Genomic DNA, 21,477 nt, shown 5'->3' with positions numbered 1-21,477 from the left:
ACCTTCCTCGTCTTGCTCTTTCCCCACTCTACGGAGGAGAGAGCTCTTTCCTTTCCGGTACCCTCCCATCCTCCTCCCTCCCTCTCGTTCTTCCTCTGTTGGGGCTTTTCTTCGTTTCCTCCATCTCTTCCTGTTTTCATCAACTTCATCATCCCATCGTCTCTTTTAGCTATTTCGCATCCCTCACGTTTCGAATTTGCTACCGACTTACCCTCGCTAGCCGGATTCCGTACCTTATTTCTCTGTTACACTCATCTTGAGGACTCCAACCTCGTGTTGACGTTCGTTCATCGGTCCCCATTACCACCTACTTTGGTGCCATTCTAGCCCTCATTCATCTCGAAAATCATGTAATTCTTCCACCCTGAACATCCATGGATATGGACACCCCGTGCTAATTGAGCTGCCTAGCTTCTTCTGGCTTGCCAGTGTATTTCAGACGCCGGGTTTATCGTCGTGGTATGAGATTTCCTCAGTTCCCTCTGGAAAGGGTGCTTGCACCTTCTATTCACCTGTTTACCCCCATTTGTTCTGGCGTATTCACTCTGCCTCCCTTATCACTGGCTTGCTAGGATCACTCAATTCTATTCGCAGCCGTAGTTGTACTAAAAATTGCCACAGAATTGTTATTTCAGGTACCAAGCGATGTCTACTCAGACCCAGCAGCAAACCGCCCCCGAAGCCAGTCAGATTCAAGCTGGCCACAACGGACAGTTTACTCATAACAACCGTAGTGCATACGCACCAAGCCATCAGCAAGGCAATCGCCCTGACTTGGCTTCACTTTTTAGTGGCATGAACATCCAGAATCAGGGCCCCGGTGGCAAGTACAATACCCTCAAAGGAGGCTTGCCAGTTGCCATGCCTCCTCCTTTGGAGCTCGCTGGGCCTCGTTCCTACAACAACCAGCTCGTCCTTCTGCCTAATGGTGGAGTTTTCCCGGGAATTCCTCCCGTCTCTCCAGTCTCCCCATACCCCCAATCTGCTATTCCTGGACATGATCAGGTGGGCCAAATCCCGTATATGCCGAGCGCCATGTATCCAGGCCTCGCACCTGGCTGCATCCCAGCGCCTATGCAAGGCTACCCCTTCCCTTATCCTATGATGAACTGTGACATGCAGGATCCAACTGGTCATAAACGAAACCACTGGATGACTAACGATGATCAGAAGACCGCGGGCCATTCAATGTCTGATGGTGGTACCCAAAGTGACTATTATGGTGCTATGCCCAGCCTTGATGGTTCCGGCTTGTCGAACTATACGATGAACAGTCTTCCTCAGGGAGGGCAGGCTAACCTGCAACTCCAGATGATGAAGACACCTACTGGGTACATACTACAGGACCTCGAGAGCTTGGTTCAACAGGAGCCTGCAATTCCACGGGCTGTTCCTGCTATGTGGACCAATCCCACTGACCTCACTCTTGCCAAGTGTTTGGAAAATCGCGAGGGGATAACCAATGTCTACATCCGAGGCTTCCTTCCGGAGACCACCGACGAGATGTTGCATGCTTACGCCGGCCGCTTCGGTAAAATTGACCGTTGCAAGGCAATTGTGGACTTGGATACTGGCCTCTGCAAAGGGTTTGTCGTCTTTCCCCCAGAAATATGCCGGGATTCACTGACTGTTTTCCAAGCTTCGGATTTGTCCAGTACTATAATTTCGAGTCTTGTGAGAATTGCATTCGAGGATTTTTCTACCTTGGCTATCAAGCCAGCTTTGCCCAGGTATGTATAGCATGTCGAGGTTAATTGTCTACTAAGGACTGACAAGTGCAGAAATCTCGCAACTCGCGCCTGAAAGACCTGGAGGATAGGTCGTCCACCAATATCTACTGCACTAATATCCCAATCGACTGGACCGAGGCGGTACGTCAAGAGTCTTGCTCCTTTGCCTACTCAGTAACTAACCTGCTTTCATGAAGGACCTTCGCCGACACTTTGAGCCGTACCGTGTCGTCTCGGAAAAAATCAGCCGTGACGAAAAGACTGGGGTTAGCAAGGAGGTTGGCTTTGCACGGTTGGTGACCGAGACATTCCCCATATCCCCGATTCTATGTCGACTAACTCTTCCAGTTTTGAAACACGCGAAATCGCAGAGAAAGTCCTATCCGAGTACCACAATGTCGTTGCAGACGATGATGTTAAACTACTCCTTCGATTCGCCGATACCAAGGCCCAGAAGCTTCTCAAGCAGCAAAGCAACGAACGTCGCGCGTATCGCGCTGGAGAGTACAATTATTCCGTCGAGGTTGTTCAAGGCTCGACTCCATCTCCGTCCATCCATCGCCTCCAGCAGGCTGCTTCACATGTCAGCCCTAGCTCTCAAGTCAGCTATGTGTCTCCAGTTGGCGTCGGCTCTAGTTGGACCCCAGCAACGTCTATTTCTCCATCGTAAGTGTGAGGCCCGTCCCAGGTGGTTGCCAGTTAGGTTAATGGTTCAAGTAGGGCTCCCTTGTCGAAGAATCCAGCGGGGAACATGCGGTTCAATTCGTGGTCTTCCAAGAACAGTCCTGCGCCTGGTGAAAGCACCCCTATGTACCGTGGACGACTCGCGTTTTCTAATCGTCACAATTGGACTGATAACGTATCTGGCGGTTCTTCCAAAACTGCTCTCCCGAGCACCCCTTGTGCCGAGCCTCGTTCGGAAAGGTCTAGCCCCCATAAGGAGAACGTCAAGGCTGGATCCTTGTCCCCCATGTCGTCGCGCAGGGAGATCATCGTGAACTCTCCGCGATCCGTGATGTAGCGCAAATAGGTTTCCAACGTTTGTCGTCCCGTTTTTCCGATTCCGATCCCCAGGCTATGGGCGTTCAAACAAGTTGCCTACGACATTCGTCTCTGCTGTTTCCTTCCAGAGGTTACGAAGGGTGAGAAGCATGAGACAACAGGAGATTCCATCACCACAAAAACATGGCCTACGGTATTCTTTTTAGCCTTCTGCACAACATACTCAGAAGCTTACATGTGTTACCGCTGGTCTTCAGATCACGCCTATTTCTCTCCTATTGTTCCGCTATCTCTTCCTTGACCGCTATTCTGGACTTCTTGAGCTTTTGACGTGTTGTATGAGAATATTTGTTCTTGATTTTCTTGACGACATCCGAGGTTCCACGAACCGAAGGTGATTTCATTCAGGATTCGCATGTGTTAACAGTTTGTTTTTTGATGGAGAACTGAAGATGGCGAAAACAAGATGCTGTTATTTTCTGTATCTGTCTAGCAGTGTATTCTCGATTTCTTTCCAGCAAAACAGGCTGCTTAGTCTAGCATTAACGAAAATGTTGCAGCAAAAACAATGCTACTACCGTAGTTATGATAAAACTTGGCAGAATTTTTAAATCTTTTCTCATAAAAAGGACTAGGCATGTGTGTGTAATCTGAGGAAAGGTGAGCAAATGTTATGGCGAGTCTTCATCAATTCCTTTCGCTGTAATAGCCTGCTGTATCTAGCAATGATTAAGAATGCAGTAGTAAGTGAAAAATGTTGAACATAACGCCAACTGTATGATGTCTATGAATCGGTCACGATTGACGTGAACAGCAGGGGTGTCTGAGCAATATAACAAATGCCTTATCTCTAAACGAAAAATCCATCGTCGATGTGATGTCTCAATAGCGGCCTGACCGCTCCAAATGGTCGTCTATAAGTTCGTACGCAGGCCCATATTCCTCCTTCACCGGATCCCATAGACTTGGGTTTGGATGCGTATTTGACAGCCCGCCCAGGCTCGTATAACCCTTATCATAGAGGGAACAGTACTCCAGTTGCAGATGGCGAAGGAACGCCCAGATTTCAGCGTAACGCCAGTCAACAACGGGATGAATTCGCATAAAATCGGGCCAGCCGCTGTCCGTGGGGTCGAAGTTTGTCAAGTTGGTGCCATGCGGGTCCGTCCGCCTCATGCCGACAAAGATAGCCTTCACCGAGGGGTTCTTGTCCAGGTAGTCCTCAAACCCCGATTTAAGGGTTGTCTGTGCATTCTTCGTATATCTTACCAAATCTAAATGGTAGATCTGTTTTGACCAGTTGACGAAATCCTCCATTTCCGTGAACGGGTCGGCCTCGGCGACGTACATTGCGGGGATTGATTGGCGCTTTGTTTCGTCGATTGGGAGCTTTGAGTTGAGCGCGGCGAGGAAAAGAATGAGTAATACGAGACAGTCTTTCCCGCCATTGTAGGAGAGGGCGATTTCGTCGAGGGAGTATTTTTGGAGTGCGTCGTCGATGATGTTGAGGGAGGTGCGGGTTTGGTTCTGGACGCGGGTGAGGAGGGAATTGGGCTCGTGGGATTCGGCGAGAAACGCTTGCAGTCGCGTATGACAGGATGTTATTACAGAGGTGAGGGACGTTGCGTGGTGCGATGGTATTGACTGTGGGAGGTATGAATGCGGTGGTTGTGATTCGGCTGCAGATGACATCGCGTCGGCGGTTGTGGGTGGGGAAAGGTTGGGAACAGGGTCGATAGATGCTACAGGAGGAGCTGGCATATCAATTTAGCAGGCCTTCAGGACATTGCAGTCTTGATTGAGAGAATGAGGAATGAGGAAGGCGGGAGTTGGAGTCCGTTCGGGGAGTTGGGGGGAGAATGTTCTGGTATGAATCTCCGCCCCGCCCTCCCCGCAGTCCGAGGCTGCTGCTTTCTGACTCAGGCCTCAGCTTCAGCTTCACTATCCCGGACACCGCCAAAATGTGCCCGACTATGTTCTTGGTGCTAACAAAGAAAAGAGAAAAAAAGAAGAAAGCAGGTGAAAAAAACTCACCGGCGACGTTTAACTACGGAACTAGTCGTGACCACGGCGGAGGGCTTCAGGCTTTCAGCGACCATGCCCCGGGCTTAAATACTGTGTAGTCGGGCAAGTGCTAGGATGTAGGTACCAAGAGTCCTCCCTCAATGGGTTTGTGTCCCTATTGCCATTTCTTACGGCCTAGGCCCTGGTGCTGTTCGCTCTTTCTGCATCAGTCTCGACGGCTGGGATCAGCCACCATCTGTTACAAGGTGACTGCGTGGCCCTGTAACTCAAGCTCTTCACAAAATCCATCCTCTCCCAGGCAGTATTTTGCATTGCTATCAAGAGACTTACGGGCACCTGCTGCGAGATTGTGCAAGACTTACTACTCCTACCGCTCGTCCTGCTGTGCGCCGTAACTCTGCCTATCGATCTTCTATCCTATCAAAATTCACGAACCGATCTCATTAAAGACATCTTGGCACTGCTTGCCTGCAGGGCTCCGCCTCTTGGTCCTGGAAACCTTACCACAGGTCAGTGGTAGATTGGCTGGCTTCGCTACAGTGTCGCGAGAATGGCAGAAGGCCATCGAGCTGCACAGTTCTGCCCGAATCAAGCTCACGCCGCCACGACTCGCCGATTTTGGCTCGATAGTTTATCGTAATAGGGCTCTTATGCGCTACATATGGCTTTGCTTGGAACTTGAAGAATATGGCTGCCCAATGTGCGCGCCTCAGGGTATGGATATTACCGGGATCAGCGACGCAGACAACGCCTTGATTACCGCAGTATTATTGGATCTGTTCTCAACTCTCAGCACATGGGAATCGAAAGGCAACTTGCTACTTGATATAAGCGTCCACTCTCCCAGCGACTCAGAACACTGGTTCAAATATCTGACCTTTGAACCTGATATCTCTTCGGACGAGTGTGGCCGATATCCGTGTAAAGAGCTAACGCTGGTCAAGCTTGACGACCACCAGCACGGCTGGGCTGCTGGCAATCGAGTGTCCATCCCTCCAAGTACTGGCATCCACAAAGTCTTCGATGAAATTATGGGCGAAGGACCATTTTATAATGATGAACAGGAAAACCAGTGGTGGCAACAACTGCCCTTAGTCCCGGCGGTAACAGGTATACCTTTACGTCGACAGGGCCGCCGACGATGGAAGCCAACGGCATTGGCACAGATGTTTTCACGTCTTCCACAACTCCAGTATATGTACGAGCCCTGGAGAGAATGGAATGATACTTTTCAGCACTGGATGGACGAATGTGAGTGTTTCTCTGTTTTATATTGCTTACCACTAACAATCTACCAACCTTCGTATTCGATAAAGCTTTCCAATCGCTTTTTGAGTCACTCGCTCCTAGCCAACTACGGAGGATAGCATTATTCGAGAACTTCAATCTACAGTATTCAATTAGCTTTGCTGATGGTGTTTCAGAATGCGAGGCCATTCGAACCCCTGCGTCTGATGTCAGCCAGGCAGTCGCCAGAGCCAGTCTCAACTTTGAACACCTCTCAGCGTCGTTCATAGTAGATGCGAGCTATTTCTTCGATGCTCGCGAGTATCCCTGGAGGTGGCCCGCCTTGAATTCGCTTGTACTGACTTCGCGACTACTGGCGCCTGATGAGAGTCCGGTCGAAATTGATAACATGCTACGATCAGCAGCAGCGGCAGCCATGAAGATGCCAAGGCTTGAAACAATGGAGATATGGAACGGGCGAGAGGGATTGGCGATGCTCTAGATACCAGCTAGCTGGATGAGGGCGGCCTGCTGTGATAACCTGCAGAGGAACATGGGAATTCGTCCTGAGAACTCCTGTAGTCCAGGCGTGGGAAGGCGTGTCTAAATTGCAGCAGATTCGGATGGAGCACAGAATTTATAAGGGAGTGACTAGTAGCTCAATCCCAACCAGCCGCTTGCTTTCTGGGTAGGAAAAAAGGATTTCATACTTGCCTAGGTAGCTCTTATTTAGACAAGGTGGTATACACCTCCCATATCTCACCATTCAAGACATAATTAGTCGGTCCTCTATGCGGCATCATAGATAGGTTTTATCGTCACTACCTTAAGTATGTACATGCAGAATCTCGCTGAATAATGACAAAAGAATACACTGAACAGAGTGATCACCCCAACAAGCCCGTAGCCAACGACTCCAGATCCTCCAAGGTCTGGATCTGTCCCTCTCCGGAAGGCTTCTTCTTCTTTTCCTGCTTGTACCAGGGCACTGGCTCTGGTTCCTGAACCTTTGTCCTCTTGCTTGGGCGTGGTTCCTCTTCTTCTCCTTCGGACTCAGAGTATCTATCAGCCATGTCATCGTCCTGGTCATAAGGAGCCAGTTGAGCAACGGCCTCTTCTCGCTCCTCTTCAGCCAAAAGTTCCCGCTCTCTCGCCTTCCGCTTCTCTTTCTTCTCTCGTTTCTTCTGCTTAGCAACAGCCTTATCCTCCATATCAGCGACCTGTGTGCGCTGTGCCTCCTCAGCCAAGAACCGGGCCTGCTGTTCCTTGGCATCACCGCGAGCCTTGAAGGCATCCTCGTCTTCCATTTCGTAGAGCTCATGCGCGTTTCCTTCGTCATCGTAAACAAGTTTGGTGCCCTTGCCCTTGAATTTGAGCAGTTTCTTCTTGGACTTGAGCAATTTTTCGCGGCGCTTAGAATCGACAACCAGTGTATCCTTGTCGCTAATTTTGACGACCTTGGGATCTTTCTTATCGCCGTTTTCTTCTTCGTTGTCGTCTTCGGATTCGGATGCATCGTCTGAATCAGACTCGGGGCTAGCTTCACCGTCAAGTGCTTCGTCTCCAGCTTCAAAGCGTCGTTTGACAGAGAGGAAGTCCTCATCTTCGTCTGCGTCGGCCGTGCCCTTGCTGGGGTCGGCTATCGTACCATCGTCGTTAATAAGTTTCGAGTAGTGATCGGCCAGCACGTCTTGATTCCGCCGCTCGAACATCCTGTCGTACTTGGTTCGGACTTCCTTCTCCTTGGGCTGCTTCTTCTTTTCGCCATCTTCGTCTGAGTCTTCGTCACCGCTAGACAGGTACGCGGTAGCTCGAGAGGCGTTCTTCCGTTCCTTGGTGTCGTCGCCCTTGATGAACTTAATTCGAGGAGCACCGGGGAGACCAAGACTGCCAGCAAAATCCTCAAGTTTTAGTTCCTTCAGATTGAAAATTTCCCGGTCTTTCTGGACGTAGACAGACTTCACATAAGAGATAAATGCTTTCTGGCCGAGATACTTCAGTTCAGGGTCCTTGAAGCACATATTCTGCAATTGGTGTTTTATACTTTGCTGCTTATTCGCCTTGACGTTTATTCGCTCTACCGTGACCTTCTTCTGTTCGAGACGGCGTAGCATCCCCTTCTCCTCGCTAGGATCCAAGAATAACACCGCACGACCATCGCGTTCGTATCGCGCCGTCCGACCAACACGGTGAATGTACGTATCTGCGTCTTCAGGGCAATCCAGCTGAATAACCCAGTCTACAGCTGGGAAATCTAAACCACGAGCGGAGACATCGGTGGAAAAGAGGACGGCGTGCTGCGCCTGCGAAAATCGTGTCGTGATATCGAGACGTCCACCCTGTTTCTGGCGGCCGTGGAGATGTAGTAAAGGAATACCGGGTTGCATGTGTCGGAATGATTCATAAACAAAACGGACTTGCTTCCCTGAGGATAAGAACACAATTGTTTTCGATTTCAGGTTACTCCGGATAAAACTCCAGAGTGTGTCGAGCTTTTGAGCTAGCGGTGTAACAATGTAGTGTTGCTGAAGTTTTGACGGTGTCGCAGAAGAGGCAGCTTCGTGGACAGCCACATACTCAGGATCCTGAAGACTCAGACGAGCCAGATCAGAAACCTTTTTTGTTTGGGTCGCACTGAAGAGTAGAGTCTGGCGCTGTGGCGGTAGATGTCCTACAATCGCATCGACAGTTTTCTGAAAGCCCATATCCATAATCCGGTCCGCCTCATCCAACACCAGCATTTGCAGATTATGCGTCTCGAAGAAAGCCGTTTGGTCCAAATGCTGCAGCATTCGACCAGGTGTGCAAACGAGAATGTTCATCCGCCCTAATCTTTCCTGCTCCTCGCGCAAACTCTTCCCTCCAATGACCAGCCCCGCAGAAAAGTTATGATACCGGCCGATCTTTCGGAGGACCTCAAATATCTGAATCGCCAGTTCGCGCGTAGGCGATATAACCAAAGCACCTAGTCCATCGTGTTCGGCCCATTGTTTTCGGTATAGATTTTCGAGAATAGGTACCAAGAATGCCAGTGTTTTCCCGCTTCCCGTCTTCGCGGCGCCCAGAACATCTCGGCCCTTGAGCGCATGACTGATCGCACGAGATTGAATATCCGTCAGTGTCTTGAAGTGAGACGAGGTAAGGCCAGAGACCGTTGGTTCCGATAGGGGTAAATCGGAAAATGATTCGAATTTTCCCTTCAGATCGAGATCTTCGACTCGTTTCACGAGCGACGAAAGATCCTCTTGAACCCGCTTGCGCTTCAAATTCCCGGTCCGATTGGATGACTTTGCATGTTTGCCGTTTCGAGGCCCGTTTGAGTGAGCCATGGCAACCGACAGATAATTGACAGTGAGCTGGTTTGGATCTCCGACAAATTGCAGACAATGGAACCCAACTTGGTCTTCAACAGAGAAACATAAATATGGCGGTGAAGGAACTTTTTTTTCTGCCGGGCTAGCAACTGCTGAGTCAGCGCGGTGATAAGGCCGATCTTGCGATAGCGTCACCTTTAACGTTGCGAATCGCGATACCCAGAGGCTTAACGAACTAATAAAGGTTGTTGCCGTGATTATACCACGGCAACCTGTGGTATCATCATAATTTGATCTCGACTATCTAATTTCTATTGCCCAATAATATCCCGATATCACAATGTCGGACGACGAGCAAGATGCCCTAGATGCCCTTGAGCGAGAGGCCTCCGATTTCACCAAGGTGAGTGCATTGCCAAATCGATGCCAATTGCTTTAATTGCCGCTAATCTAGCTAGGATGCGGAAATTGATCGCATCCGAAAATCATTTGTTTTAGATGCGTAAGTCCCGAAAAGAGCCTTTCCGCCGAATCTAGAAACTAATCTCGTGCACGCCAGCTACGCGGTCCTTGACCTTCAACCCGGAGTGACGGAGAAGGACATAAAGATACAGTATCGAAAGAAATCATTACTTATTCACCCGGATAAAACGCAGAACCCGGGTGCGCCAGATGCGTTCGATCGTCTGAAGAAAGCCCAATCCGCCCTGATGGATGAGAAACAACGTTCATACCTGGATGAATGTATTGCAGATGCTCGACGGCTCTTGATTCGCGAACACAAGTATACATTGGACTCGCCGGAGTTGAAGACTGATGAGTTCAAAAAGGAATGGCGGCAAAAGACGGTCCAGGTATTGTTAGAGGAAGAGGCACGAAGGCGAAGACAAGCCAAGGCGAAGCTACAAGAAGAGGGCCGGGAGAGGCGGAAAGAGGAGGAAGAAATTGAAGAGCGGAAGCGGAAACGTGATCAACATCAGGCATGGGAGGATAGTCGCGATAAGCGGATTGGGAGCTGGCGTGATTGGCAGAAAGGACAGAAGAAGGACGGCGAAAAGAAGAAGAAAAAGATGAAGGTCTTGGGATGATCTTATGTTCAACCGTGAAGGCTATGCATTTGAAATTGCGCCAGCCGACTATTCATGATCTGCATGCAAGGGTCCTTATACTGCGCCTTTGTCACTGCAACCACCACGAAGCACTGCCAAATGGTCTCTACTCCCAGACCAAAGTCTGTTTCTACTCATTTCTGACTGGCAGCCGGTTGTTCCATCTGCACCTTGGCCAAGATGACAGTGTCAGTGCCAGTAACTGAACTGGTGAAGATGCATGATACTTATTGTAGGTTCAATGTAGGCAGGAAATGTCATAAGAATGATCATGACAAAGACTTCTCCTCTTGCGGCTGCCCCGCAGGTTCGAGAGTAATCTTCATTTTGAATGAATATATAGTCCAGTTTTGACTTACGTGACAATGGTAGTAGAAGTAGACTGGATCCATTGGAGGTTATGGTATCATCACAACCTTTTGAGGCTCCGATTGAGTAGCAATACCGGTTTCCGAATTAATCACTATGACTTGAGGTGGCGCAGCGATTCACCAGATTGCTTTTAAAGCACGGCCATCGGCCACCTGGGGTCTTTCAAGGAGAATCACGACCCCAGCCATCTCAGTCCTCAAACCAGCATCTCGTCATTCCCCAGCTGCTTACCTACCTGACGATTGTCACTTAACAGAATTTTGCCGTTGTGCTAAAGTGGTCAACCCTTCTTCACAAGAGCTAATTCTGACCGATTCTCCAGGCAGTTGGTGACTCTCTCCTCTTCACGTGCTGCTGGATGATTGGTAGACAGTAATAGTACAGCCACCACAACACCAAGACATCGCTTTGCCCGACCCCAGCAGCTAGCGCAGCACCTCGTGTTCAGTGATTCAATCATCCAACGCGAGGCAGACTCCCTCCTACTCGCCAAAGATGCCCGGACTTTGGGCCACTGCGCGCTGGGCGTTTGTCGACAGCTTCCTGTCCCCGCCGCCGACAAACAGCCATGATTCCCAACGCCTTCTCTTCCCGAGCGATGTCCATCCAACACCCTGCCATTTTAACAGCTAAAGTGAACTCCTATTTCATATCACGCCTTTTTAGTATCTAACATTCGGGCTAGAAACAGAAACAATGAGGAAATTCGTCAAGTTCCTCGGCGGGGAGAAGGGAAACGCTGGAACTTATCATAGCGTCTGGTCCCTTCCAGCCCCGGAATCAGGCTCAAGAGCAGTCGTCACGAACACAAAGGAGTCTCGTCAAAAGCTGTCTACGAAAAAGCCGCAAGCACCCCAGCATATCTCGAGTCTTAACCAACCGTCGTTGGCAGAGCTCAGCAGTCCGACGACGTCCACATTCTCAGCGCGTACGGAAGCAACATCCATTGCGGAACTTTCAGCGTCGTCGGACGCTCAGGTTTCGGAGCTGCATGCGTGGACTCCGGATGCTCATCCTCTGCAGGTCAATTCTCCGAGGAAGGAGATTGAGTGGAACGAAGAAGAACAACCGCAGCCCAATTACACTCGGGTGTTCGTCGATGAGGATGATGAAATCGCCAACCCTATTTCTACGCCCACGCTTCCTCCAGCCTCAACGCCTCCACCAATATCCACGCCCAAGCCAAAGCCTGATCCAGCCTCGGACCTCCTCATATTTTCTGACACAACTGATGCGATTCCTCTATTCGGCCGGCAGTTCGGTATAGCTCCGACATCAATAGTGCGTGAGCAGGACAAAGCGCCGGAGGCGGAGCCAGAGCCAGAACAACCAGAGCCAACACCTCCAGGCCCAAAGGGTCCGCAGGCGCTCTTCCAACAAGTTGATGAAGAGTTGGAAGCACTGTATGTCGGCTATCTTAAGAAATCTGGTAAACAGAAGTCTTCTTCGGACCCCGCGAAGAAAGTGAAACGATGGCGGTCCAAATTGGAGCATGCACCAGAGGCATGCATTATCTGTCTTGAGCCATTTGGACCGGATGGGGTCAAGGCACCGGATACGCTATCCGTCGCCTGCCAGCACACACCGTCGGTTTGTTATATTTGTCTAGCGAGGAGCATCAAGCACGATCTTGAGGCCAAGTTCTGGAACGAAATCAAGTGTCCAGAATGCAAGACGCTGTTTATCCACGAGGATATTAAACGGTTTGCAGACGAGGAGACCTTTATTCGGTATTTGATCCTTCTTTTATAATATTCAACAGGAACTCAGAAACACTAATATCGCTTAATCAAGGTATGACAAATTCTCCTTTCGGGCTGCGGTCTCCGTCGACAAAAATTTCGTTTGGTGCCTCGACTGCCCTTTCGGCCAACTCCACGAACCAGGCGCCGACCAGCCGCTCGTGCGTTGTCTCAATTGCAACTCAGAATCCTGCTTCAAGCACTCCATCAAATGGCACGATGAGTTCACATGTGACGAGTATGATGCTGTTCTCTGGGATCCGGATAGTTATAAATCTATCAAGGAGAAGAATGCCGGCCTCGCCCCGGTGGAGCGAGAGTATATGAAACGGAAGGAACTTAGCCGCGCAAAGAGAAAGGAGACTGCACGACAAGCGAAGCTGCACGAAACACAGAAGAAAGCGGCGCGCAAGAAGCAACACGAAGAGGCCTCCCGGTTGCGAAAGGAGAGGAAGGCCGCTGAGGCCGAAGCAGCGCGGGCACAGAGCCAGCCGGAAGATGAAGACGATGGACAGGATACAAGCGAAGATGCTGTACAGGATGACTTCAGGGAGAAGATCGAAATGTTGAAGAGGCGGATGCGGGAGGTTGAATTGTCGGTGAACTTGGTCGAGGAGATCGCAAAGCGTTGTCCGGGTTGTCAATGGCCAATCGAGAAGAACGAGGGATGTGACCATATGACCTGTAAGCCCACCTTTCTTACGTTCCTCCTTCCTTGCCTTTACCTGATCTTTGATCTGTTCATGGCCACGTACCGGCTGGTTGACCGATACAGGCATCAAATGCAGAAAGGAGTTTTGCTGGGTCTGCCTTGGCCCTTGGTCCTCACATACTGGCCGGTGTCGGCCCCAGCCATAGGCAGCTCATAGCCTTTTATATTTGTTTTCTCTCACTGACGATTTTTTACGAAGGTATCAAATGCCGTCACGAATTCTGCTGGGTTTGCTTAAACGACTACAATGAGATCAGGAGAGTAGGGAACTCGATGCACAAGCCAGATTGCAAATTCCATACAGACAATCTACCTATAGCATAGCATAACACACCGTAATGAGATAGCCGCTTTCATATTACAACTTGGAAGGTCACCCATTCTCTAAAATATCCCAGAAAAGAACCCTGCTGCCGGCTTCCTACTCGCCTTTTCCCGATTTAGCCAGCCCGCCAGAGCCCCCAAGACATTAATAGGTTCTTTCTCCCCTTTCTTTGCCGGCGCCGCCATGTTCTTCCTCCTCTTCTGATCAGCAAGACAAACCAGAACTGCCGGCCTGGTCAAAGTCTTCCCCTCCGCCCACGAATCCGCCCTCAACTTGCGAAACACCAGTCTCGGCTTCAAATCAAACACCCACTGCACCTTCAACGGCTCGCCATCCTCGACTCGCGGCCTCTCCCTCAAGGTCTTCCTCGTATTCAGATCCACAAACTCATAACTCGCAAATTTCTCCTTCACACCAGCCTCTTTCTCAAAGATCGCTACTGGATCCAGGAGCTGCTTATCGTGGTACGTCGACCACTCGAGTGTATACTCGTCGAAGCACAGGTGCATCTTGCGGGCGAGTTTACACGCTGGCTTGATGACGGTCTCGAAAAAACTCTTTGCAAGATGTTCGTCTGTGTCTGTGGCTAGTACGCGGAGCATCTTTGCCATCTCGCAGCTTATTTCCCACATGCGGTCTTCGGCGTATGCGGAGAAGCCGGGGCGTTCGGCTGCTGCGGTGTATGTTTCTATGCGCCAGTGGCGGCAGGCACGGGTGTCTAAGCCTGGTTAGCTGGTAGGCCTCTTAGGATAAGGGAAGAGGCATACCTCGTCGCGGCTGCAAATCCCTCATACTACGCTCAACAGTCATAACAAACTGTCTCTCTGACGGGGGCAGAGGACAGTAAAAGTCCTGCGAGAATATGACGTCGTTGAGAAACCGTAGAATGGCAGCTTGGATATTATCCATGTCCGTGTTTGCAATATCAAAGGCTGCCTTCCCCGCGGGCGGGATCAAGTCCATGAGGTTCTGGGTGTCTTTGAGGCGGAGCCGTTCTTTGCTGACCACCATTTCGTCGATGGAGTCGCCTAGGTTCTGGTCGACCCAGTCTTCGACGGCGGCGCAGAGCGCTGTGAATTCCTCGACAGCCTCTGGTTCGGTGAGCGTTTGGTGTCGGGGTTGTAGACTGAAGACAAAGTCTTGGGCTTCCTGGAGATCGGACTGGAGCTGGGTGATTCTGGTGCGCAGCGCAGCGTTCTCATCTTGGAGGAAAGAGATAGTAGGAGGTTTGAGGTCGGGGTCGGGGTCGGGCTTCTGAGATTCATTGTTCTGCCTTTTGTTCTTTTCGGTATTTTCCTCTTTGAGATCAATCGGGATAAGTGCTTTGGGAGGCGGTTGTGGTTTGGATGACTCGGTGGTGGTGGTTGGAGTAGGACTGAGAAGATTAGAGTGCGACAAGCAAAACATCAACTGAAGACTCACGCTTCTTTCTTTTCAACCTTCTCCATCTCCGTTTTCTCAATTTCCACCTCCTTCGAAGGACCAACGACACCCTGCTTCTTCTTCAACGTTTGCGGCGCCATCACAGCGTCAACTTCGTCCATAACGTCCTGGTAAAGCGAACTGTGAATCTGCTCTTCCTCAGCAAGGATGAACATCGCAAGAAGGCCACGAGTGAAGCGCAAGATCACCAACTCGACACGACCGCGGATCCACACAATAGAAGAGCAGTGACCTCATTGAGGGGCAGTCTCCATGCCCGGGGCACGGAGAAAGAGGCGCAAGGCAGATTGCAGAGTGCCCGGGGCACGGTTCCTTCTCACTAGTTAGGGCTCCCAAGCCTCTCGTATACGAACGTGGGCGCTGCTCGCCGACTTTCATTGGAACGCCGCCCGGACACGAGGCTCTGCGCATGAAGTAAAAATAACGATTGGTTTATTGAGCATTATCGATCGGACTTGAGTCAGGAGCCAGAGCAAGATTGGGTGGGGTGAGGGGAGAGATGATAAGACATGCCATACAAACAAACGCCCGTTGGTCTCACGGCTGAGGCTGCGGGTTGAGCAAACGGCTGTCTTTTCTTGGTCTTCTCATCTTTCTTTCCTTTATTCCTCTTCTTTCTTTCATTTTGCTTTCTTCTCGCAAAGACTCGCAATATGGAGAAACAATTCAGTTCCCTCTCTGTCGACGACCGCAAGCTCGTTATCGGCATCGATTTCGGGACGACCTTTACTGGCGTCGCGTGGGCAGAGACCAGACGGGTTTGTCACACCAGCTTCCCTAACAATACCTGAATCAGGTTTCTTGACTAACATGTTACTGTCTTTATCTACCTAGGCTGATCACATTTCCGTTATCGAATCATGGCCCTCCCACGCCGGTACGCAAGAAGGCATCAGCAGCGTCAAAGTGCCTACAGAGCTACGATACACCAAAGACTCCGGCGGCGAGAACGTGGAATGGGGATTCCAAATCCCTGCATTGGTCGACCGATACCAGTGGTTTAAACTGTACCGTCCTCATTCCCTTCCTCGACCACCCCATGAGAAGTATACGCAGGCTAAGATGGCTTGGTGACAGCGGTCTCGACGAAAGCAACCCTCTGGTCTCAACTAAAAGCTGGGGCGACAAGACCCCTGAAAAGCTAACAGAGGACTATCTTTCAGCGCTGTACAAGCAAATTATGTACACGCTCGAACAGAAACTCGGGGCCGCGCTCCTCCGCACTATCCCGCTTGAGTTCTCGCTCACCGTCCCTGCAATTTGGACCGAGGCTGCAAAGGATAAAACACTCAAAGCTTGCCAGAAGGCCGGATTTATCAAGAACAATGAAGATATCTCGCTTGTATCAGAGCCAGTACGAAAACCGTTTTCCCCTTCATTCTTTTCTTTGCCCCCCCTCTCCCCTTCAAGTACTAACTCATCTATAGGAAGCAGCCGCAATCTACGCAATCCAAGGGCTAGACCCTCACGGGCTCAAAGTTGGCGACAGCTTCGTCCTCTGCGATGCCGGCGGCGGCACAGTCGACTTGATTTCGTACAAGATTATCGCGTTGACGCCGATATTGCAGGTTGAGGAGGTCACGACGGGGACTGGCGGGCCTTGTGGTTCGACATTCCTGAATAGGCGGTTTGCGGATACGCTCACGCGCAAGCTCGGGAGGGAAGACGGATGGGATGATGAAGTTCTACAGGAGGCGATGGAGAGGTTTGATTCTGTTGTATGTCCTCCCCCTTTCCCTCCTCCTCCTTCTCCTCTCCCATTCCCTGCCAGATCGATGCATAGATGGTTTTTTAACTATGTTTGCGTAACAGATCAAAAAGCAGTACTCACCAACCATCGACGGCAACCAAGGCTACGTAATCCCCGTCCCAGGGCTAGCCAACAACGCTGAACTCAACATCCGGCGCGGAAAGGTCACGCTCTCGCCGCAAGAGATGTACGAGATCTTCGAGCCAGTGGTTCTCAAGGTCATCAAGTATGTACAGGACCAAATTGCCGCGTGCGGGGAAACCGAGATCCGCGCTGTCCTGTTGGTTGGTGGGTTCGGACAGAACAGCTACCTGAAGGAGCGGTGCCGCGATGCTCTGAAGAGCGTGGAGGTTCTGCAGCCGCCAAATGCGTGGACGGCTGTTGTGCGGGGCGCGGTGATGATGGGGTTGGCGAGGACAAATGCCCTCCGGACGGTGGATGTGGTTAGTAGGAAGGCCCGGAAGCATTATGGGGTTCAGCTGCATACGCCATTCAAGGAGGGTAAGCATGATGAAAGCAAGAAGTATGATTCCTAATCTACCCACCCACTCAGTTCACTATTTCCCCTGCGCTCAAGCTATATTAGAAGCAAAGGCTAACAAGAACTCAGATACTGGTGCGCCCGCCTCGGCCACTACCGCACACATGCAATGTTCTGGTTCCTGAACAAAGGCCAAACGATCGAAGAAAACAAGCCAATTCCAATCGACTTCTTCCAAGACTTCGCTGTTAGCAATGGCAAGCCGCAGATGATGTACACGGAAGTCTTTGCGAATGCCGAGGACGATGATGCGCCTATCCACAAAGGGCCCGGCACAAAGTCACTGGTGACACTCAAGGCGAACCTCTCGGTCATTCCGCAGACGGATTTGGAAAAGACGATCCGCCGCCGAGCGGACGGGAAGAATTATTACAATATCGATGCGGTGATTGAGGCGACTTATTCGTCGGCGGAGACGCGGTATGTGCTGTCTGTACAGGGGAAGAAGTATGATTCGGTTAGTGCGGAGTACGCATATTAGGATGGGATTTGCTGCATTTTCGAATTCAAGCATTTTTATATTTTTTTTTGCTGTGGTTTAAGCTCAATATCATTACATTACGCAGATTTGTTTGGAGAACAGGAGCTGTATGAGAGCACTAACATCTCGCGTAGTTCAGCTCTGGTATACCTATTGGTAGGTCTAGATCGCATCAATCAAAGCATATTTTGTCGAGTCTTTGTTTCAGCCAGTTCTTTAGAACCGATTTACTTATCCAGCACACCACAAAAAGGTGCCCGAGTATTGTTCTGGGGGTGCAATGGATATCACTGATACCACCTTAGGCAAGGCTAGAAAACGGCGAGAATGTAATGAGCCGGATGGGGGGCGGCTGATATGCTTCGATTCATAATGAGACCAGTGGAAGTTTGCAGTCCCCGCGCAGCCACTTCTTGACGTACGCGCTGTTCCGTCACACCGAGACTTCAGTCTTTCGCGACGCCTCTCTTGTGTCAGGCTGGCTCCAATTTTAGAGGGATAATGGTGCCGAATGGTTCCATTTCCACCTCTCAACCTCGATAAATCGTTTGCGGTCTTCCTATTTCTGTTCGCTTCTTATCTCGTAGATATAGCTAGACTTCTAAGACCCCAGCAGGGTATGGAGGCTACGTCGAATATCAAGCTGTTGTCTTAGTCGGGTATCTGGTCCAGCGCACGCGATTTCGCTGATAGCCAAAAGGGCAGGAAGTTAGGGCATGAGAATTTCCAACACCCGCCCAAAGAAGGGCTGGGTTAGTTGAGAATGTCAGAAAAGGGTATCTAAGATGGGGATTGAGTGGGCATTTATAGGCGAGCCGTAGGTCGAACTCTGCGTTATTTACTCGGGGTTCAAATGGCGTGGTTAAGGATATGGCGGTAATGATGTTATTGAGTGGTCACGACGTGAATATATTTTCGTCACGTTGGGCCGGGATCTTTCAATTTGGGACGAACCCATAGATACGGAGAATACGGCAGTAAATGTCGAATAGTCTTATCAGTGACAGGCACAGCGAATGTTCAGGTGAGGAGTCTGATTAGGGCTAGGTACCAATCCGAAACAGCCAGCCGGTCCAGGACCAGATCATGCACGAAAAGTGAAAGAGAGAATACATTACATTCCCGGGCAGTAGTAATAGGAATCCAACGCTGTCTAAGTATGAATGACAATGAAACAAACCTCAAGTCCTGCGAGGTATCCTTGGGAAATGCAACACGCCATGCAATGAAGATCCGGGCCAAATCCCAACGCCAATGCAACTTCCAGAAAAATAAATGACAGTATATAAACCCAGACGGTGATGAAAGAAAAAAGGAAAAAAAAAAAAAAAAAAAAGGAAGAAGAAGAAGAAGACAAAGGAAATCATAACAAGAGATTGTGGACAGGTAAATGAGTAGTATACAGCCAATCGAACAAAGTGCTAGCTGACCTGTCAGAGATAATTATTTAAACAAAGGAAATGTACATCAGGATCGTCAGTCGTTGTAGACCCTGCTACAAACATCAATATCCAGATTAATATGCATTTCCCACTGTTAAAGCGGGAAATTAAAGTCCTGAATGGGGGAGGATAGGCGTGACGAGAGCGTTTAGTCGTTGACCATGTCATCCAGTGCCATTTTACGGCGCTTCGCGGGCCTCGACGAGTCTCCATCATCGCCTTCGTGCTCGCGTTGCTCATCGTATGTGCGAGGGGGTGGCAGTCGTTGCGACTGAGCTTCTGTAGGAGACAATGCGCTGAGATGGCTCATTTGACCAACGTCGGTGACAGGTGGGCGCATTTGGTTACTAGGGGATATCGGCTCCATAAACCCTGTCTGATGCTGGCGAAAATCTTGGGTTTGTTGATGCGATGGCGACCACGCCGCTGTATAAGGTTCGCTGGGTCGGGGTGGCTGAGGGTTGGCTACCGGCGAAGGATAAATAGGGGGAAGTCTGACCGGGGACTCTAACAGCCCCTCACGAGGGTCTCTCTGGCCAGGTCCCTCGCCCATTGACATACGGTTCCCAATTCCAGTATGTTCAGGGTAAGGAGAAAATGGGACACCGTAGGGTTGGTGATATTGTGGTGGTGATGCAGTGGGGTGCATTGGCGGGTTTGGGTAAGATGACATTGAATGTCTACCAACACCAGCAGGCATACGGCCAGCTACCAGAGCCGGGTTGTAACCTGCGGGAACAGTCATATAGCCTGGTGGCGTAACAGAAGTCATTGATTGAGCAGATCCGGAAGAAGAAAATCGTCTATGGCCCATCGTCCTTTGCGTTGTCAGTGAAGGGTCTATACCAGGTGGATATACCACGGCCGGCCATCGTTGGTGCTGTACTGGTGGTCGTCCACTCATCATCGCTGTTTGCGCGGGATGGATCTGAAGATCAGTCATAGGCCGAATTTCGCGGGAGGAGGTCGCACGATGCATCGGGCGTCTCGCGGCTCCGTGGTCCCCTGGTTGTCCCCTGTGATCCATCTGCGTTGCATACGTTCGGATTGAACCATCTTCCGCTTTCAACGGTGGCCGCCCTCGCTTCTTATGAGTGACATCGACGCAAGTTTCCTATGAAGCGTACTATGAGCCAACCCTACTCCAACGAACCAATGGCGGTAAAATTAGGTTTCTGAAAAGAGAAAAAGAAAGACTTACAGCTTTACCAGATAATACACATCTCCGGCACGGCCGGGCCGGGTCACAGCCCAGATGCTTTTTCTTACAGTTGACACATGCCGATGCAACGTGAGCCTTTGTTCGTCGGGTGGTCTTTTGCGGCAATGTATGAGACGCAGGTGCGGTTGCTGCAGCCCCAAACGTTGGTGGCGGATACGCCGCCGTTGAGGGCTGTGAGGATGACTGTCCTGTAAATGCTGGAGGAAAATGCGAGGATGAAAATGGCTCGCTGAATGCGAGCGACTGCCGCAGCGCCTCGTCTGCCGGTGCTGTTACGAGGCGCTGCAACGCAGGTTCTCGAGCTGCGTCAGGAGACGTCGGAGAAAGGATAGGCCCTGCGGTAGTCGCTGATGCTGCGCCAACGGAAGTGCCAGTAGCAGTCGTTACCGGCTTTGGCAGGTCTGGATGTCCAGGCCGCCTCACTTTTCCTAGGGTCTCCAGCGGGTCCTCTGCTGGGACTGAGCTGGACATAGAGCAGGGGAGAGGAAGATCCCGAGGCGTGAACCGTCGAGCATTTGCAGATCGAGGCCGATTCAACAGATGCCGCTCGGGGCCTGGGAATCGAAGACGTCCGAATTCTGATGCCGCAAAGGAATGGGGGAGGACGAGAGATTGCATCTGGTAAATGCCGATGGCACCGTCTCGTTCTTTGTTGCGTCAGGTCGAGAGAGCAACAGAGGCCTTCACAATAATAGAAGACTGGGTGATTCCGATCTAGAGGTGGGCAGCATGTCTGACATAGATGGAGTGTTTCGCTAGACGACTCGGTTGTGGCGATGGATGTGCTGGTCAGTCGACAGTCATAATTAGGCTCGCACGGTTACAGCGTGAGGACCACAGGAGAGCTTATAATCAGCAGTCAGTACTGGTTCACTCTCGGAGGAGTCATAAAATAGGACGCGTTGATCAGCACCGGACAGCCAGATCGTGACGGCAGGGTTCCATGGCTTCGATGGTTCCCAATCCGGGACGATTTATTGCAGCATGGTGGGCGATCACTGGAGAAGGGGCGAAGAAAAGCAATTAATGGGAGGAAAACG

General features: G+C 50.6%; 9 protein-coding genes across 9 annotated transcripts; 5 read left to right on the top strand and 4 right to left on the bottom strand.

Annotated features, from left to right (window-relative positions):
- Positions 1 to 209: 209 nt before the first annotated feature.
- Positions 210 to 2,968, top strand: ASPVEDRAFT_249962 (putative RNA binding protein MSSP-2). Its single transcript, XM_040809726.1, has 8 exons — positions 210 to 350; positions 412 to 459; positions 622 to 1,586; positions 1,640 to 1,730; positions 1,782 to 1,871; positions 1,928 to 2,022; positions 2,079 to 2,396; positions 2,451 to 2,968. Exons 3-8 carry the CDS (start codon positions 646 to 648, stop codon positions 2,749 to 2,751), a joined length of 1,836 nt encoding a protein of 611 aa, XP_040662434.1. The 5' UTR covers positions 210 to 350; positions 412 to 459; positions 622 to 645; the 3' UTR covers positions 2,752 to 2,968.
- Positions 2,969 to 3,478: 510 nt separating this feature from the next.
- ASPVEDRAFT_249636 (FAD synthase) lies at positions 3,479 to 4,800 on the bottom strand. Its single transcript, XM_040809724.1, has 2 exons — positions 4,767 to 4,800; positions 3,479 to 4,486 (listed from the first exon to the last, which is right to left on the bottom strand). The coding sequence occupies exon 2, from the start codon at positions 4,422 to 4,424 to the stop codon at positions 3,615 to 3,617; it is 810 nt and encodes a 269-aa protein (XP_040662433.1). The 5' UTR covers positions 4,425 to 4,486; positions 4,767 to 4,800; the 3' UTR covers positions 3,479 to 3,614.
- A 97-nt stretch (positions 4,801 to 4,897) lies between these two features.
- Positions 4,898 to 6,486, top strand: ASPVEDRAFT_23666 (uncharacterized protein; the record flags this gene model as incomplete). The annotated part of the gene is made up of 4 exons (XM_040809569.1): positions 4,898 to 5,141; positions 5,232 to 5,867; positions 5,888 to 5,955; positions 6,151 to 6,486. 4 exons carry the CDS (start codon positions 4,898 to 4,900, stop codon positions 6,484 to 6,486), a joined length of 1,284 nt encoding a protein of 427 aa, XP_040662432.1.
- A 159-nt stretch (positions 6,487 to 6,645) lies between these two features.
- On the bottom strand, positions 6,646 to 9,365 carry dbp4 (RNA-dependent ATPase HCA4). Its single transcript, XM_040811125.1, has one exon. The coding sequence runs from the start codon at positions 9,311 to 9,313 to the stop codon at positions 6,872 to 6,874; it is 2,442 nt and encodes an 813-aa protein (XP_040662431.1). The 5' UTR covers positions 9,314 to 9,365; the 3' UTR covers positions 6,646 to 6,871.
- A 145-nt stretch (positions 9,366 to 9,510) lies between these two features.
- On the top strand, positions 9,511 to 10,760 carry ASPVEDRAFT_36071 (J domain-containing protein). Its single transcript, XM_040811124.1, has 3 exons — positions 9,511 to 9,701; positions 9,757 to 9,800; positions 9,858 to 10,760. Exons 1-3 carry the CDS (start codon positions 9,639 to 9,641, stop codon positions 10,384 to 10,386), a joined length of 636 nt encoding a protein of 211 aa, XP_040662430.1. The 5' UTR covers positions 9,511 to 9,638; the 3' UTR covers positions 10,387 to 10,760.
- A 715-nt stretch (positions 10,761 to 11,475) lies between these two features.
- On the top strand, positions 11,476 to 13,390 carry ASPVEDRAFT_78424 (uncharacterized protein; the record flags this gene model as incomplete). Its single annotated transcript, XM_040816547.1, has 2 exons — positions 11,476 to 12,509; positions 12,574 to 13,390. 2 exons carry the CDS (start codon positions 11,476 to 11,478, stop codon positions 13,388 to 13,390), a joined length of 1,851 nt encoding a protein of 616 aa, XP_040662429.1.
- Positions 13,137 to 15,316, bottom strand: ASPVEDRAFT_36069 (uncharacterized protein). Its single transcript, XM_040811123.1, has 4 exons — positions 14,981 to 15,316; positions 14,326 to 14,933; positions 13,433 to 14,276; positions 13,137 to 13,205 (listed from the first exon to the last, which is right to left on the bottom strand). The coding sequence occupies exons 1-3, from the start codon at positions 15,154 to 15,156 to the stop codon at positions 13,618 to 13,620; spliced, it is 1,443 nt and encodes a 480-aa protein (XP_040662428.1). The 5' UTR covers positions 15,157 to 15,316; the 3' UTR covers positions 13,137 to 13,205; positions 13,433 to 13,617.
- Positions 15,317 to 15,654: 338 nt separating this feature from the next.
- On the top strand, positions 15,655 to 17,773 carry ASPVEDRAFT_78422 (Hsp70 family protein; the record flags this gene model as incomplete). Its single annotated transcript, XM_040816546.1, has 6 exons — positions 15,655 to 15,759; positions 15,836 to 16,008; positions 16,079 to 16,355; positions 16,429 to 16,719; positions 16,814 to 17,274; positions 17,362 to 17,773. The coding sequence occupies 6 exons, from the start codon at positions 15,655 to 15,657 to the stop codon at positions 17,771 to 17,773; spliced, it is 1,719 nt and encodes a 572-aa protein (XP_040662427.1).
- Positions 17,774 to 19,363: 1,590 nt separating this feature from the next.
- sclB (putative C6 transcription factor) lies at positions 19,364 to 21,055 on the bottom strand (the record flags this gene model as incomplete). The annotated part of the gene is made up of 2 exons (XM_040816545.1): positions 19,364 to 20,329; positions 20,417 to 21,055. 2 exons carry the CDS (start codon positions 21,053 to 21,055, stop codon positions 19,364 to 19,366), a joined length of 1,605 nt encoding a protein of 534 aa, XP_040662426.1.
- Between the last annotated feature and the right edge of the window lie 422 nt (positions 21,056 to 21,477).

This window comes from Aspergillus versicolor (assembly GCF_001890125.1).
Source record: "Aspergillus versicolor CBS 583.65 unplaced genomic scaffold ASPVEscaffold_1, whole genome shotgun sequence".
Classification (NCBI taxonomy): Eukaryota; Fungi; Ascomycota; class Eurotiomycetes; order Eurotiales; family Aspergillaceae; genus Aspergillus; species Aspergillus versicolor.
This window is presented reverse-complemented; position numbering and strand designations above follow the sequence as displayed.